This window comes from Penicillium robsamsonii (genome assembly GCF_028829455.1).
Source record: "Penicillium robsamsonii strain IBT 29466 chromosome Unknown utg000001l_segment0_segment0, whole genome shotgun sequence".
Classification (NCBI taxonomy): domain Eukaryota; kingdom Fungi; phylum Ascomycota; class Eurotiomycetes; order Eurotiales; family Aspergillaceae; genus Penicillium; species Penicillium robsamsonii.
Window position 1 is genome coordinate 3,501,536 of NW_026643219.1, and position 16,773 is coordinate 3,518,308.

General features: G+C 47.5%; 6 protein-coding genes across 6 annotated transcripts; 2 read left to right on the forward strand and 4 right to left on the reverse strand.

The window, feature by feature from the left end:
* Window positions 1–892: 892 nt before the first annotated feature.
* N7447_001385 (zinc-dependent alcohol dehydrogenase) lies at window positions 893–2,119 on the reverse strand (the record flags this gene model as incomplete). The annotated part of the gene is made up of 3 exons (XM_057225661.1): window positions 893–1,584; window positions 1,634–1,924; window positions 1,999–2,119. The coding sequence occupies 3 exons, from the start codon at window positions 2,117–2,119 to the stop codon at window positions 893–895; spliced, it is 1,104 nt and encodes a 367-aa protein (XP_057089677.1).
* Window positions 2,120–2,563: 444 nt separating this feature from the next.
* Window positions 2,564–4,066, reverse strand: N7447_001386 (glycoside hydrolase family 76 protein; the record flags this gene model as incomplete). Its single annotated transcript, XM_057225662.1, has 3 exons — window positions 2,564–3,133; window positions 3,198–3,901; window positions 3,958–4,066. The coding sequence occupies 3 exons, from the start codon at window positions 4,064–4,066 to the stop codon at window positions 2,564–2,566; spliced, it is 1,383 nt and encodes a 460-aa protein (XP_057089678.1).
* A 1,706-nt stretch (window positions 4,067–5,772) lies between these two features.
* N7447_001387 (putative glycosyl hydrolase) lies at window positions 5,773–8,541 on the forward strand (the record flags this gene model as incomplete). Its single annotated transcript, XM_057225663.1, has 2 exons — window positions 5,773–7,050; window positions 7,108–8,541. The coding sequence occupies 2 exons, from the start codon at window positions 5,773–5,775 to the stop codon at window positions 8,539–8,541; spliced, it is 2,712 nt and encodes a 903-aa protein (XP_057089679.1).
* A 433-nt stretch (window positions 8,542–8,974) lies between these two features.
* N7447_001388 (uncharacterized protein) lies at window positions 8,975–10,174 on the reverse strand (the record flags this gene model as incomplete). The annotated part of the gene is made up of 1 exon (XM_057225664.1): window positions 8,975–10,174. The coding sequence occupies one exon, from the start codon at window positions 10,172–10,174 to the stop codon at window positions 8,975–8,977; it is 1,200 nt and encodes a 399-aa protein (XP_057089680.1).
* Window positions 10,175–11,075: 901 nt separating this feature from the next.
* Window positions 11,076–11,856, reverse strand: N7447_001389 (FAD/NAD(P)-binding domain-containing protein; the record flags this gene model as incomplete). Its single annotated transcript, XM_057225665.1, has 4 exons — window positions 11,076–11,176; window positions 11,232–11,406; window positions 11,458–11,631; window positions 11,785–11,856. The coding sequence occupies 4 exons, from the start codon at window positions 11,854–11,856 to the stop codon at window positions 11,076–11,078; spliced, it is 522 nt and encodes a 173-aa protein (XP_057089681.1).
* A 749-nt stretch (window positions 11,857–12,605) lies between these two features.
* N7447_001390 (uncharacterized protein) lies at window positions 12,606–16,637 on the forward strand (the record flags this gene model as incomplete). Its single annotated transcript, XM_057225666.1, has 4 exons — window positions 12,606–13,599; window positions 13,651–14,111; window positions 14,163–14,578; window positions 15,539–16,637. 4 exons carry the CDS (start codon window positions 12,606–12,608, stop codon window positions 16,635–16,637), a joined length of 2,970 nt encoding a protein of 989 aa, XP_057089682.1.
* Between the last annotated feature and the right edge of the window lie 136 nt (window positions 16,638–16,773).

Below are 16,773 nucleotides of genomic sequence, written 5' to 3' on the forward strand. Positions count from 1 at the left end.
TGGCCTCAAACTTTAATTCGATAATGCCTTCGATTGTAATGTGCCCAGTGCCACCTCCTCACATAACTAGCTTTTGGGGGTGAGGATCGGCAGTCTAGGAGACGTATCTGGTAAGGAGTTGCAATGTCTAGTTGCATCTGCTCAGACTCAAGTCCCCCAGCTTCTCCGCATTGCACGCCACTGCAGATCACCTGGATATTTTGGGGAAGGAAAGTCCCGAAGTAGAGCCGAAGGTTTATTCGGGTGAGTAGAGTCCGAAGAGATCGACAACACCCTCGTTATATTTGACCGTCACGTCATATTGCCTCTATATATATCAGAGTTCTCTACATATTTTCTCTCTTGAAGATGATTGAATAGGACCGCGATTATACCCATGTAGGTGGTACATATACAGTCGTAATTCTCAAATTTTGGCATTATTATTTAGTCCTTTGAAAGGGTTTCTATCGACTTCGAATGTCGGGTGCTCTTTCTAGAGGTTACCACAATTAGTACATATTTATTGTAGGCTTACAGAGCATTAATTGAATGTCTCTTCCATCAAATTGGGCTTGTGGTTTAGTGGTATAATACTCCCTTAGCATGGGAGTGGTCCAGGGTTCGATTCCCTGCAAGTCCATTTTTTTTGGGTTTTAGTTTTTTGGAACTTTTTGGAATTAGTTATTTTATCACTTATTCCAGCACCCTCCACCAATCAGCTCGCATGGCTTAGCGGTAAAGCGCATCACTAGTAATGATGAGATCCTCGGTTCGATTCCGAGTGTGAGCATTTTCCTTTTGTGTCCTTTTGTGTTTCTTTTTTATTTCTTGTTTGTTGGACTAATCGCTATTGAATCGAATGAAGTATTTGATTCGCAGAGCAGTTTGATCGAAATCACGTTTCACCCGTCTACTCCTCCCAGTTGAAATTGATCACAATCCGTCCGGCCACCTCCCCCTTCCGTAGTTTCTCCACAGCCTCGGGCATGCGATTGATTGGATACACTTCACTAATTTGTCGTAGCGCCCCTCGCCGTGCGAAATCCAACGCCATGGCAACATCACTCCGGCTACCCACAAGGGTGCCCTTGATGGTAAGATTCTTGAAGACATATTGACAGGGATCGGCTCCCATCGTCATCGACCCTGCAACAGGAAGACCAATGCACATAACAATGCCTCCGATACGGTCTCCGATGAACGAAACTGCATCTTTATACGCAGCAGGGGCTGTCACAAATACCCCATGAGCCCCGACCCCATCGGCAATCTTAATCACAGCTGTGGTGGGGTCGGCAACTTCCTTGAAATCCACAAAGGCCTCTGCTCCCATCTCGAGCGACAACTTCTGTTTGGATTCTCCCGTGTCCACCACGATCGGACGCATACCCATTGCTTTGGCCAGCTGTACACCTTGAATCCCCACACCACCACCACCGCCAGGGAAAACAACCCAAGCCCCCGATCGAAGGTTAGACTCAACCAGAGATCGATAGATAGTGCTGGCACTGCACATAATGGGGCCGGCAATCTCGTCGGGGACTCCATCTGGAATTGGCGATGTATATCGTGCCGGTGATACCAAGTATTGCTGGTAAGTACCTGGTATAATGAGTCGCAATCCAAACTGAATGATTCACGTTAGCCTCACCTGCCGTCAAAAGACCAGTTAGGACTGCGCCCTTGCAATATGTCTCCTTGTCCCCCCAGCAAAGTGAGCAGGACCCGCATGTATTCATGATCGGTTTGATTCCGGCTCTATCGCCTAACTTGAAAGTTCTCACGTTGGCTCCAACTTTGACCACTACACCCGCACCTTCATGCCCTGGAGATCGCACACCGAACTCTGACATATGCGGGAGGCCTAGGTCTCCTCGCATCATATGGATATCGGACGAGCAAAGTCCGGTGTAGTTTAGCTTGATCAAAACATCGTCAGGGCCTACACAGGAGCGTTAATGGCCGTGAACTTGTGCTTATTGGAATGTTTGTCACTTCAATAACGATTGATCCTACCTGGCTGTGGCACAGGTACCATCTGTACCTCAACATGGAAACTGGGGCCTTCATTGACCACCACTCCCGCTTTACAGAATAGGGGAATCTCGACCTGAGAATAATCTATGACTGAACCCATGCTTTGAGGAGCTGTATTGTCAAGGATGCAAAGTTTTGTCTGGGTGGTCATTCGGAGTCATTCGATGGACCAATAAATAACACAATTCAGAGAACAAAGCCGAAGTCACGCCGAGGTAAGAAGCTACAGAAGTACAGCGTGATTGCAACGTATGCAGCCCCTCTTTTTGTTGGTCTTACTGTCAATGGCCTGGCCTCGCCAAAGAGTACAGTATGCGGGGATACACCTTGTCCGGTATACCCGAGGAGATAGGGCAATTTAGAGCGAGAATGATATGTTAGATTCCAAAAAAATATTCACAAAACGCCACCGACCACGTCGTCCCGAAATTAATGTAAGAGAAATCACAGATTGGCAAAATATATGTTGACACCAAAGTTAGCGACAAAAGACAAAAAAAAAAAAAAAAAAACCAAAAGAAGTATTAAAAGAAACATATCAAGTTCATTCCCAAATTAGCCATCCAGTAGAACCGCCAATGCCAATCAAAACAAGAATGGTCAAAATGCCCGCACCAGCCTTGTCGCCTGTAGTTATGTCGTAGTCAAGTTCGGGCGGAATCGCTTTTGTGGGCTTGGAACCTGCATTTGGATTCCCTTTACTCGTTCCACCGTTATCATCAGTGACTGGGGCTGTCACACGCGTGATTAGATTCGCTTGAATGACTTCAAGAGCAGCCATCTGCTGACCGAAGTCTTTCGTCTTGTCCCATTTTTGCTCTGTCCACTTGAGACCACACACATTCTCATTGATGCCACCGGTACAAGTCTTGGCAGCTGCCTTCGCAGAGGCTCTTAGGCGTTTTATGATTTTGTCGTATGTGAAAGGGGCCATTTGGGCAGTTTGAGCCATCCAGCGGGAAAAGTATCCCTTGAAAGATCGCTGGTCGACCATGCAAGTATTGACGGTCTCACAGGCTCGCTCGTACATGACGTCGGGTGGGTCATGAGAGAAGAAAACACCGGAAGCATCAACGATCTTCTCAGTGCGATCCTTCCATTTGGGATCTTCGGTCTGTTGAAACAGTTAGATATTGTGTCGTAGCATCGGAAGGCACCAACATGTAGAATCCACTCACCAAATTATACATGTTAGCTGCGCCAAGCAAGTATACACCAGCGTTGTAAGTCCATTCAATCTGGTTTATTGGCTTGCACTCGGTGAGGTCACTACCTCCATCATAGAAGCGGTACTCGGGGGACATGAATCCAACTTCGGCAGTCCAGTCCCAGGCCTTTTCAGCCCACTCTTGATACGTTTGATTATTGGTGTATTTCGCCAGACGAGAAGCAAGATTGAAGAGTCCGCCTGTGGAGATGGTGTTCTTATAATTGTAGCCGTTGTTCCATGTAAAGATCTGCCAGCGCAAGCCACCGCCGCACGATGAAGTATCCCACCGGGGAGCTTGGGTGTTGAAGACGGCTTGTGCCATTTCAAGCCATTGTGGTTGATCTGCTGGGGGGTTTGGGAAGTTTCGCTCCGCCGCGGTCATCGCAGCGAAGGCCCAGAAAACTTGGTCGTCATTTCCTTCGGTTTTGCTCTGGTTAGCTGGCATGAATGCTTTGTTCTCTCCAGCTTGCCAGAGCATGGCTTGCATTGTGATGTCGTTCCAGGTATCATCGCCCGTGTAGAACCAGTAATCGATAAGGGAGTTGAACATTGCACCGGCCTCCCACCAGTAATAAGGATCCGGCAAATTACCTGGGGTGTCACCAGGATTCATACCAGTGTAGTAACTCATCATGTTGGTGGCGACATTTTTGGCTACTTTTCGGATAGAATCTTTGATTTTGAATTAGTCATTGCGCATAGACAGGCAGACAAACTAGAGCACCTACCTCCGTCATCAATATCCAGCTCTATCGCCTGCACAGTTGAAGTGCCCAGCAGAGCTGCAGCCAGCAGACCCATCCATGAAGGTTGTGATGCGTAATTGAGCACGCGCATGGCAGCTGATATGTCGATTGACCTGATAGTAAAGCGAAACAGCAACCCTCTTCAAGTTGAATCTCGCAAGAATACTATCAAAGGTCGATAGCGACTCGTCTCTGAAAATCAGCGTAGTTGTTGAAAGAAGAGATGTGAATATGTGATCGACACAACCATGAGGCTCAAGACGTGGTAAAGATGGACAGTACAGCTTGTTCCCAATCGTCGTGATGAAGACACAGAAAGATGAAGAAAAGCCACCTAGCCAATTTCAGACTCCTCAAGACACAGAAAGAGGGGGATACGTGTGTGTGGATTGAACGGCCACATTCCAACTGTCTAGGAGCACTGGCATGGTAACAAGGCGTTGCTCCTAAGACCATTTGCACCTCCTGTAGGGGAAATTGTACCAGCGTCCCTTTGACACTCGACTGCATTAGGCATAAAACCCACAATTCCATTGTGGTTCGATTGAAGAGTGGATGAGAAGGACACAAAGAGTGCAACATGCATTCTTTCATTTCCATGGTTTCCGTGTTGGCGCTCCACGATAAGGGATCGGCGTGGCATTCCAGAACAGCTGTCAAACAGATCAATTTGATCAGCCGAGAACACTGGCGAATCACCGAGACGCATATGTTCTTAGAGGAGACAGTGGATAAGGGGCGCAGAAAGGGCAGTCTAGGGCCGAAAACGAACGCAATGCAACAATTGACGCATTCCGGCGTGTAACCTGTATCCCTCTCCGGTAAGGGCCCACGCCCTGACGCTTGTTCTTGCAACGCGTGAATTAGAGTACAATGGCATTGTGAACTTTCTGTCATCTGGGAAACTACCATGTCGCCGTAAAACAGGCGTCACTCGTGTTGAAGGAGTTGCCGTACCACGTAGGGGTTAGAGCCTAGGAGTTCTTGCCCCCTGAGAGAGGCTATGTACTTTATGGGAATTATTTTTCTCAGCTAGCCCCTAGGCAATTTTTTGAAAGGGTAGAATCATACGAGTCTCCCGACGTCTACAAGAAGTGATTAGTTGCTGAATGAGACGAAAGCTGATTGGGGCCTTGGTGCCTGAATACCTTAATACCTTGATGCCCTGATGCCTTTATGCCTGAATAAATTCAAGGCCTGAATATAATGCCCGATCCATCAGGCATAAATTATCACAAAATCCTATCGTGGACAGCTTGCCGTCTCCACTTTGGGACGGAGTACTCCATACGGATATTCTAGTAACAAGATTCGTTTTTATTTCAGACTTGGATTTAATATTACCAAAAGATCTGTATGGCAGGATACAACCCCCACAAATCCCAAGAGGACTAAGAATAAAAGATCCTGGTAATGCCAGAATAGGAATATGCCCAGTCCATCATCTCCCATCGGAGCAGAATTGAAACCCGGTCATCCTCACAGTCCGACTAGTCAGGCTTCTTAAGCTCCGTTGGGGGAAATTCCCCTGGTGATCCTGCGCAGAACCGGGAAAGATTGCAGGTTTGCCGGAATCCCGGTGTGAACTAGTCCTAGCCCAGAAAGTCGTCGGAGAAGATCATCCAAACAAAACCACCTTTATCCCACGGTCGTATGAACCTTCAATCGTGTGACGCAACGCTCTGAACGCCACTTCGCAAGCTTTATGTTTTAAATGAACAAGCTGTCGCCTACATTCTGCGATACAAGCTCAGTATCACTATTGGTGTCTGAGGAACCAGAGCAAACGAAATGATCATGTTCACGAACATGAGTAAGCTTTGCATAGCACTGGCTTTCAGTGCCAGTGCTTGTGCAGCGATAGAAGGCCCCAAACCCCTTGTCGCCTCTGCCGGTGATATTGCTGTTATCCCGGGATGGCATCTCCAAACATCGACAAAAGTATCAGACAAGCTGGATGTACTCTCCACATCGGGAAAAGACGTCTCATCATGGTATCGAGTTGGTGCTCGTGGCACTGTAATGGCTGGTCTTATTGAGAATGGGGTATACAACGAGACGGACTTGTTCTATTCTGACAACATGGAAGCTATCGCCGACCCCTCCACCTTCGATGCACCCTGGTTTTACCGAGAAGAGTTTACACTAAACCCATCTATCGGTCAATATTTTACCCTAAAGACACACGGAATCACATCTAAGGCAGACATATATCTGAATGGAGTGCTCATTGCATCGAACGACCAGCAGCAAGGCTCATATGGCGGCCATCAGTACGATTTGACCAAACATGTCCAGGAAGGAACCAATTGTCTTCTCATACGTGCGTTCCCAACCAACTATCTTCGCGATCTTGCTATGGGATTTGTGGACTGGAACCCCTACCCAGCCGACAATGGCACCGGCGTTTGGCGAAATGTGGAGATTTCTCAGACTGGAGCGGTATCAATGTCGCCATTCCGGGTCCTCACCGATTTTACTCAGTCTAACTCCAAGCCGGTGAAGGTCACCTTCCGAACTGATTTGACCAACCACGAATCCACTGTTCAGCAGGTAATGGTCAAGGGCACTGTCACAGGACCAGATGGCTCCGCAGCTGTGCCAATTAGTGGAACTTTTGACTTGAAGTCAAACGAGAAGAAAACTGTGTCTATAACTGCGACCATTGCCAAACCTGATATTTGGTGGCCTGCACTTTGGGGTCAGCAGCCTTTGTACACAGTACAGGCCGACACCATCATCCAGAAACCCGAGAAGTTGGTGTCAGATAGCTCAATTAGCCAACAATTTGGAATTCGCCATGTATCATCCAAGTTGAACAAGTTCAATGATACCGAATTCTCTGTCAACGGCGAGCCTTTCCAGATCATCGGCGCTGGATATGGGCCGGATATCTTTATGCGATTCGATGTTGACAGGGTACAGAAGATTTTCGCCTACATGTTGGACATGGGACTCAATACTGTGCGCTTGGAGGGAAAGCAGGAACACCCGGAATTTTATGACCTTGCAGATAAAATGGGCATGATGGTCCTGGCGGGATGGGAATGCTGTGATAAATGGGAAGGGTGGGAGGTAAGTCTTTTCAAGACTCTACCTGAGATGACAGACCACCGACAAAAGAAATTCTAGTACAATGACGAGGCCGACGGTGTCAAATGGGGAAAGGCAGACTATCCGATTGGGAAGGCATCAATGCTGCACGAGGCAGAGATGATGCAAAGCCATGCTTCGATGCTTGGATTTTTGGTTGGCTCGGACTTCTGGCCAAATGACGAGGCCACTAATATTTATCTCGATGCCCTCAAAGCTATGGATTGGCCCAACCCAATCATCGCGTCAGCTAGCAAGCGCGGCTACCCTGACGCTCTTGGACCATCTGGAATGAAGATGGATGGCCCATACGATTGGGTGCCCCCGAATTACTGGTACAACGACAAAGAAGGAGCGGCATTTGGCTTTGGATCTGAATTGGGTGCCGGAGTTGGAACTCCTGAGATGGGTAGCATGAAACAGTTCATGTCTGATGCCGATCTGGAAACACTCTGGAAAGAACCAGATGCAGAACAATATCACATGTCCCGCTACGATTCGCAGTTTTACGACCGCTCGCTCTACAACAAAGCTCTCTTTGCCCGATACGGAAAGCCATCTAGCCTGGAAGACTACGTCATCAAAAGTCAGATGGCAGATTATGAGGCTACCCGATCCCAGTTTGAAGGATACGCAACGCAGCAGAATGCCACTCGACCTGCCACGGGACTTATCTATTGGATGTTGAACAGTGCCTGGCCAAATCTGCATTGGCAGTTGTTTGATTACTATCTCAACCCCATCGGAGCGTACTTCGGCACCAAAGTTGGAGCGCGTGAGGAGCACGTGGCTTATGATTATCAGAACGAGAAAATCTGGTTGATTAACCGCTCGCTTGAAAAAACCGGAAACCGGCACATTAATATTGATTTCATTGATTCAAATGGCAACGAAATATCCGCAACCGCAGTGGACAGCATGACAACGCCCCATTCCTCAAAGGTGGTGGCTTCGCTTGCGGGGGTTAAAAAGCTCAAAGATATTGGCTTACTCCGTCTCACACTCAGTGACCCCACATCCAAAGCCGTCCTTAGTCGCAATGTTTACTGGCTCTCTCCTACCACTGATGTCTTGGACTGGTCAAAGTCTGATTGGTTCACCACGCCAGTTACCGAATTTGCCAAGTATACCAAGCTGCAGACATTGACGCCGGCTACTTTGAAGGCTTCACTAGAAAACATGCCACTACAGACCTTGGAGATAAAGTCTCCAACAGATGATGGGTTGGTTCATGCTGAGGTCGTGCTCGAAAATCAATCTGCAGGACCGGCAGTTTTCATTCGTCTGAATGCTATCAATACACTCGATAGCACGGAGATCGCACCAGTCTATTGGTCTGACAACTATGTGACTCTTTGGCCGAAAGAACAGATCCGGTTGACTGTTTCATTTAAAGGAGATATCAAGAATACACTAATCGAAGTCACAGGAAGGAATGTGGAGAAAGTGACACTCAGACTTCAGGATGTTTGAGGAAATGAAGGGTTTCATGTAGCTCAGGAGAAGGTGTGAATTTATATCAAGACCGACATCTTTGCTTGTAAATGGAGATGGTTTTAGTTTACTTGCTACATGGAGAAAGACCCTTTGAGATCTCGCGATGTCCATTAAAATAGAGTGGTAACTGCGGTTTGAAGAATGTTCTCTGTCGATTTCTCATTACCACCTGTTGTAAAATTGCGCTTGGCCTCATACACCACGAATATTATATCGTCCAAGGACATAGAAAAGCAGCTTCAACTTTCACAACTTCTTTATACTGTCGTTATATTGCAAACAGAGCGTGGGAATTACATATGACAAAACAGAATAAAGCAGATATTATTTGGAGCCTCCGAGGAAGTATGGCCACAAGAGAAAGAGGAAAAAAAGTCCAAACACGGTTCGAATGTAAAATCTACAAAAATCACATAGAAGTAACCAGCTCTCTTTGTGAGCAAGGTTTTTCAATCTCTGTCTGTAATAAATTCAACACATGTAACATCTTTGACCCAGAATACTCGACACCAAGAACAGTGGGTGTTTTGATATCTTCGGAGTAAAATACGTTAAGATGCTGGCCCTTTGAAGTGCATAGCGAAGGTATCTTTGGAATGTCCGGAAATGTCAAGACACCCTTAGCAGGCGTACAGGCCCACAGATAATATAGCGAGATACTTTGTAAAGCCAAAAATCCCTGACTCAGCTCCTTGAGAAATGGAGTCCAATCGCTCCCTGGTGCTAGGGAAACATGGTATAGTGTGAGTGAAGTCAAGTTTGGGCGGGTATTGCCGATAAGCTTGTGGAGATCGGGCCCCCGCATGGATGTTCGGAACAAGGCGAGTTCGCGCAGTTGGGAAAAGCTGGCGCTCTCAGCCAGTTCATGCATAAATTCGGAAGCCAAGTCATGCGAGCCGAGGTTTAGCAAAAGGGTTTGGAGGTTTGGGGCGCTAAGAACCAGCTCAAGCAGGAAGCTGAAGTTATCCAACGTGAGATATTGTTCCAAAGAGAGTTTTTGTAAATTACCCCACACAATCTTGAACTCCGGTTGGCGATAGAGGAGCTTAGGAAGACGTCGCATGTCCATGAGCAAGGTGCGGGAGTATTTGTTGGCGAAGATAAGATGGAATGCCGTCACTGGTAGAGCATCTAGGACCATAGCAAAGAACACAGCCACAGCGTCCGTGATGGTGACATGGCTCATATCTGGATGACCTTCGGGGTATCGACAAAAAATAAAGAATGATCGACAATTAGTCAGATTCTGGATCAAATTATCACGTAGAGAGCGAATCGGTTCGACCTCTAGAGGAGCGGAGATAGGACCCCATGGATGACGGTCCCAAACCAAGCCGCGACCGACACCATTTTGAAGCGTGAAGGCCAGCCCATTCACATAAGGGCGTAGGGCGGTATTTTGCGAGAGTGTATTAATACGGCGCAGACTGTCTCCAGAGAGGTCGGTCTTGATGGATGAAAAGAACCGTTGCGCGAAGTGATGAAACGTTTTCCTCTGGAGGTCACGACAGACTAAACGTAGTGCTATTAAGCCATCTGCATCGATAAAGCCTGAGATTAACTCGACCAGTTCAACTGGCAGGGAAGCGAAGTTTGAATTTGATTTCATTGCGGGTTACGAAAGGTGGAGGTGGAGAGCTACCCCAGATTTACGAAACCTCCGAGGATCTCAGGTGGCGTTTTATTGCCCCTCACTTCCAAGGTTGGACATCTTAAGGCTCGGATACCGGGATCAATACTCTTCTTTCGTGTCTCAAAGTCTGAATGACAACTAGTGATGCTCCTGACTAGCCTCGAGGAAAGAGCCAGTGTTGTTCCGCAACGACCTTGAAGACATTTCTCGAGTCTCTCGACAATTAATTCAAGATCCGTGACGGTCTGTTGCGATGTCGTTTCGCGCATCCTTCACTTCTCCGAGGTAGCCACCGCATATTTTCACAAGACTCCCCAAGAGTTGAATGATGCCGACAACGCTGGCTGCCGAAACTCCTGGAAACCTCGTTTGTAGAGCTGGACCACTATAAAGCCAATAGAATGAGAGAGCGCAGAAAGTTGGGAGTTCAGCAAATTCTTGTTAGGAGAAAGGCTTTCAAGGTAAAGCTTGATTACATTTGATAGCGCAGTATGAATATCGTTAGATCGCACATCTTGAAGATTAATCAAATAGAGATCATATGAAGCAAGCAGGATAACACGCAGGATAGCTTATGGCCTAATGTCTACAATGTATTTTTCGGCTTAGCCTGCTATCAAACTGTTGAAGAGAAGTGCAAGAAGAGATGGAACCTGGAAGCCATCTGATCCTGGGATGGAATATACACCTATGGCGAGCTCTACGACTATACTCTTCGATCTGCTCAATATATGATCGGTGAAGGCATTAAGCCAGGAGAGCTAGTCGCCATGTATTTGACCAACTCCCCTCAGTTCATATTCGTGTGGTTTGCTGCAATGAAAATCGGGGCAGCACCGGCTTTCATCAACTATAATCTGGAAGGAAAGGGTTTACTTCATTGTCTTGAGGTCTGCCAGGCGCGACTGATTATTGTGGATGAAGACGATGCATGCCAACAGAGAATTGCCGCGAGACCGAGCCCAGCTTGGCTGGCACCTAGAGAATCAGTTAGTGGGTACAATAGAACACATAGGCCATTGATTTCACTTACCGACTATGACAACGGCGGGTTCAGCCTCTTCAAATTCGGACTCAATCTTCCGGCGCTCCGACCAATTCTGACGGGGGCCGCTGCTCCCATGCTTCACACCCTTCGGTCGACGACCATAAATCATCTCTTCGAAGCCATTCACGGTTCGCAGGCTGATGTATAGGCTGAAAGCCTTCTACTGCCCATTTTCATGAGCGAGCCGCAAAACAGCTCGGCCTGTACCGACCGAAGTGTTTATCAAGATGAAGGCTTCGATCCCAGGTACTTTTCCATGGGCGTCAAGGTGCGTCTTGCGAGGGGATCGGAGGGCAGAAGACACATCCAGATGAATATCATGCAATTGGCATCGACCATTGACATCAGTATTGGCCTCGAGAAACTGCCTTATCTTTTCGCGACCCTGTAAGGTGTGGAAGTTCCAGGAGAGGGCTAAGTGGTCGCGCTAGAAGCCCTCCCCGGTGAATAGCGTTGATAGATCGGAGTGGTTGCCATTCGATAATATTGTGTTGGAGTTCACCCACATGGACGCCTCAGCGGTGGTGTCATGATTTACCATCTTGGATGCTGATGGAATCGGTGCCATGCTAATATTATCTTTGGGAGACATGATAGGCTGTGAAGTCATTCGAATGTCTTTGTGGGTTGTAGGAATGTGGTCTGGGTATGTATTCTTGATAGATAAGATCTCTAGGGAACGGAGAACTAATCCCAATATATATGTTGGCCCAATTAGGCCGGTTTGTCGTGGTGGTCCCTAAAAACCCTCGTAGGCCTGAATTAAACAATATGTGGGCTTGAAAAATACGATTTTGCATTCATCAAATTCTAGAATAAGAAGGCCTGTGTCTAGATAGAATAATCACTACGGGCTGCATAGTTAAAGGCGTATGCTTTCGTTAATATAATAATAGTGAGCAAATGAAGAGCAAAGTGAGCGATCCGAGGTTGGGTACAGCAACTCCAGGGCTAAAAATTCCGAAATTCATCCTTTTGCATACAGAATAACATGAATTCAAAGCCACTCAGAATTTTCATACGGTGCCCATTCTGGAACCTAAGGTTCATGATTCCGCAACCCAACATGGCTTTTATGCTGATTTCGGATCGGAGCTTTTCATCCTTTTATTCATCTTCTTGATTCCAAAATCTCATCTTCTTCATTCAACTCTCATCTTCTTGATTCAACCTCCATCTGCCTGATTGAATTCTGATCTGCTTGATTCAGCCTCGATCTGCTTGGTTCGGCCTCAACCTGCTTGATTCAACCTTGATCCGCTTAGTTCAGTCCTGCATCTGTTTTTCCAGCCCTGCACCAACTTCTCCTTGCTCACTCAAGCCTCATCTCTCTCTCTCGTCAACTTTGACATTTTCGCCATGTCATCCTCAGTTGCAGCTACCTCTTCCTTTTCACAATTGAGCGCCCATTCCATGGGCTTCTGCTCCACTTCATCCACCTCCTCGCCATTTGACGGGCCCGTTACAATTGATAAAACGGGGTTTCTACAGTCAGCACTCCGCGCTGGAGGCCCTTACCTATGCTCGTTACCAGCTCATACGGATACAACTGATCCTCATTATGACGCCGACACTGTGTCTCAGATCGAAGGATATGCAGCACAAGTCTTGCGTGATCTTCATCTGCGGTATCAGGATATTGGGCTTATGGGAAGACACTCAAAGGTTGAACCCGAGCCTAAACAAGTCACAACCGTGCTTGTCAGAATGCCAAACGTACCACAGCCAGAATTGTGGTACCGAGCTGCAAAACAAATCAACCGGCTGCTAACACGCCACGGTCATCCTGGAATCTCGGTTGAGATGATTGAAACAGACTTGTTCAATGGAATATATTGTTCGCCCGTTGAGTCGAGCCACTCCATCTCCCCTAAGTGGAAGAGCCTCGCGCAGGAGATCGTGGCCCGTTGTCCCAACAAAGATGATTGGACTGGCTTGGACTGTTTTCGGTATGGAACAAACCCCCATCGGAATTCCAACCCAGTGACAGTCATCATCCGTGTGTGCAAAACAAGTCAAAATTCGTTCGTTACGGCAGCCCGATACGTTCACGGTATTCTTGCAGCATTCGGCGAAGCAGAAGTGGATGTTTTGTTCACCAAAGACGGCACCAAATCATTTGTCCTGAATCCAATCCTTCCCCCTGAGGCTACTAGTGGATCGGTTTACCCCGGCGTGAGCATTGGAATTCATAATAGCTCAGCAGGCTGTTTCACCTTGGGTGGCTTTGTGCAACTCCGATTCAAACACCGAAAGGATTGGAATACATATGCCCTTACCTGTTTCCATTGCGTGTGCCCGCCACCGATGTATCGTGGAGATCGCTATCTTCAAAGTGACGATGCCCAAAGGGGTAAGTGGCCACATTTCAGGCACAGAACTTTAGCTCACATTGCCATTTTAGCGTTTGAGAGGTGGGAACGACACCCCCTGACAATGCACGACAGTCCTTCGTTCCTTGATATCGCCAAACGCATTCTCCGAATTGATCACCCAGCACCCCGAGATCTGAGGACCACGATTAACTCACTGAACCGGTCAATTAGAGCCCTGAAGGATGATTCTTTCTACGCCTCAAAGGCCGAGATCGACAAAGGAGACAATGGGTGGTTACCAGATTCTGCTAGGTATGGGTATGAGGCTGCGCTCCACTATATTCGAGATCTGGAAAAGCGACGGGACAGATATGCGGAAATGCTGCAGAATGGATCATACTACCTCGGGCATGTCGTTGCCGGAAGTGGCATGAATCGCACGCGACTTGATGAGGACAAGCGTCGAGTGGCCGTTGACTGGGCTCTGATTCAAATTTCGAGCAATAGAATCCACCGACAAATGCATGGAGATTGTGTCTCAGGCAACAATGTAAGTTGGATGTTATCTGCGTCTTTCTCAGGCCGACTCATGAGTTTTTAGGCGTTCCAATACAGCAACGAACCGACCAACCCTCGATATTATGGTGGCTCGATTGGGAATGTTCTCGATGGGTTAAATCTTTACAAGTCCGGGCGATCTACTGCTATGACGGCTTCTGTGTATCACGGCTTGGAATCAGTTGAGCTTGAGCGACTAAAAAGCAAAAAGGGTCCTGGCTACATTCTCGGAATCACATGGGTTTCCAAAATGGCAACGCCTGAGAATTCATTTCCATTCGCGGAACATGGAGACTCTGGTGCATGGATAACAAGAATGGATGGGAAAGTTTTCGGAATATTGACCGGAGGTGACGAGCGTCAGGGCACGACTTACTTTTCCAGGATAAACGACGTGTTTGACGATATCAAAGATGTCACCGGCGCAGTTGAAGTCAGAATCGCTCCAGTACCAGTTTCGTGATTTGTGGTTCTATTTCGTGCTTTCTGTTTCGTCTGTTTTGGATGGATGGGAGTGTATTTACAGTACTACCTACATACCGCTATTTGTATGGTGTACTCCATAGGACCATTCCAATTATCTACATCCACACATTGCCAGTAGAAAGCATAGATCTATATAATAAAGTGTAGACAGTAAAAACTACATATCTCCTCAAGTAGCTTTACCACATATCCACATATACGGATGCCAAGGATCCACTCAGCTCCCGGCCTGTATCCTTCATCCCGGTGACGGTCCGTTAACGCTAGAACATAGGGAACACAAGAATCATGCTTGAAAGCAAGCGTGATCGCGATGAAGTAAATATATATAACTTCTGCGCTAAAAATGACGTTTCAATATAAACACTCTGGTCATGCAGCTCGTGCACCCATCGGAGTTTTGTGCAACAGAGCGTCCATCGTCCTTGTGCGGGGCAGGACATGCAGTCGATGGACAAAATACTAAGAACCTGCCAAATCAATCCCCAACACCAGAACCGGATCAAGAAAAACAACCGATTGAGGATGAACTGGTGCGCGCGTACAGTGTTCTGCCAACTGGCGAAAAGGGGTTCGTTATTATGGCGGGATCTTTTGCGGCCCTGATATCACCTCTTTCCAGCAGTATTTATCTACCGGCGCTCCCATCCTTGGCTAGCGACATGAATGTTTCTGTGTCGCTGATTAGCTTGACTATCACCACATACCTGGTAATGTCCACTGAGCTATAGAGAGAGGATATGAAGCTGATCATCTGTAGATATTTCAAGGACTGGCACCTTCTTTCATTGGCAGTTTTTCTGATATCCATGGGCGCCGTCCTGCATATATCATCGCGTTTGTCATTTGTCTTGGAGCTAATATTGGCCTCGCTTTGCAAAACAACTTTACGGCACTAATAATACTCCGTTCCTTGCAAGCTTCGGGTAGTAGTGCTACTGTTGTCTTGGGCAGCGCTGTCGTAGCTGATCTCTCGACCCGCGCCGAGCGAGGAAAGTACATTGGATACGCTGGAATTGGAATTGCACTAGGACCGACTCTTGGCCCCGTTATCGGTGGGCTGTTGAACCAGTTTCTGGGGTGGCGATCGATATTTTGGTTCCTGGTCATTCTATCCGGTGTTTGCCTTGTGGTAATCCTCATCGTCTTCCCTGAAACATGTCGAGCTGTTGTGGGCAATGGGTCAGTGCCGCCAGCCTCGTGGAATCGCCCACTGTGGACGTTATTCGTCCGAACATCACGATTCCATAACGAACAAGAGATCGCCGATCACACTACCATCCAGGAACTGAAGCGGCGCCCAAATCCGTTTTCAGCTCTCTTGATAGCCACACAGAAAGAGATGGGGTTGGTTCTCTTGTACGGATCTATTTTGTACGCAGGGTATATGGCCATTATCAGCACTTTGTCGACCGAGTTGGCGGCTCGATTTGGATTCAATTCCATTCAAATTGGACTGTGTTATCTTCCCATGGGCATTGGAAGCATAAGCTCACGCTGGGTAGTTGGCCGACTCTTGGACTGGAACTTCCGCCGCGAGGCACAGTTGCAAGGAATGACCATTCACAAGAACCGGCAGCAGGAAATTGAAAAATTCAATGTTGAGCGAGCGCGCCTGGCGATCTCTCTCCCATTGATCTACTTGGCCAGTTTTTGCATCTTAGCTTACGGCTGGGTGATGCAATATCGCACTGCGCTGGCGGGTCCCCTCGTCATGTTGTTCTTCACTGGTCTTACAACCACGAGCGCATTCAACACCCTGAGCACTCTGGTTATCGATATCAACTACCAAAGCGTTGCTACGGCTGCGGCGGCGAATAATCTATTCCGCTGTCTTATGGGCGCTGGAGCCACGGCTATTGCACCACCTCTCATCAAATCCATCGGCATTGGATGGACAGCTACATTCATCGCTGGCCTTTGGGTATTGGGTAGTCCTGCTGTATGGATTGTTTTCTACCGGGGGTACCGCTGGAGAAGGGAACTTTCCCACAAGGGGGAGGAAGAATCCAAGAATCCGTCTGATTTGTGAATCCCGCTAGAAAATGTGCGAGCGGAGCAAATATGAAGCGAAAGGACTTTTATCTCCAACGAACCCACCAGAATGGCAAGCACCTTGTCTGGAAGTCAGACGCAACTGATATAATCCATGATATAGTCTGTGATAT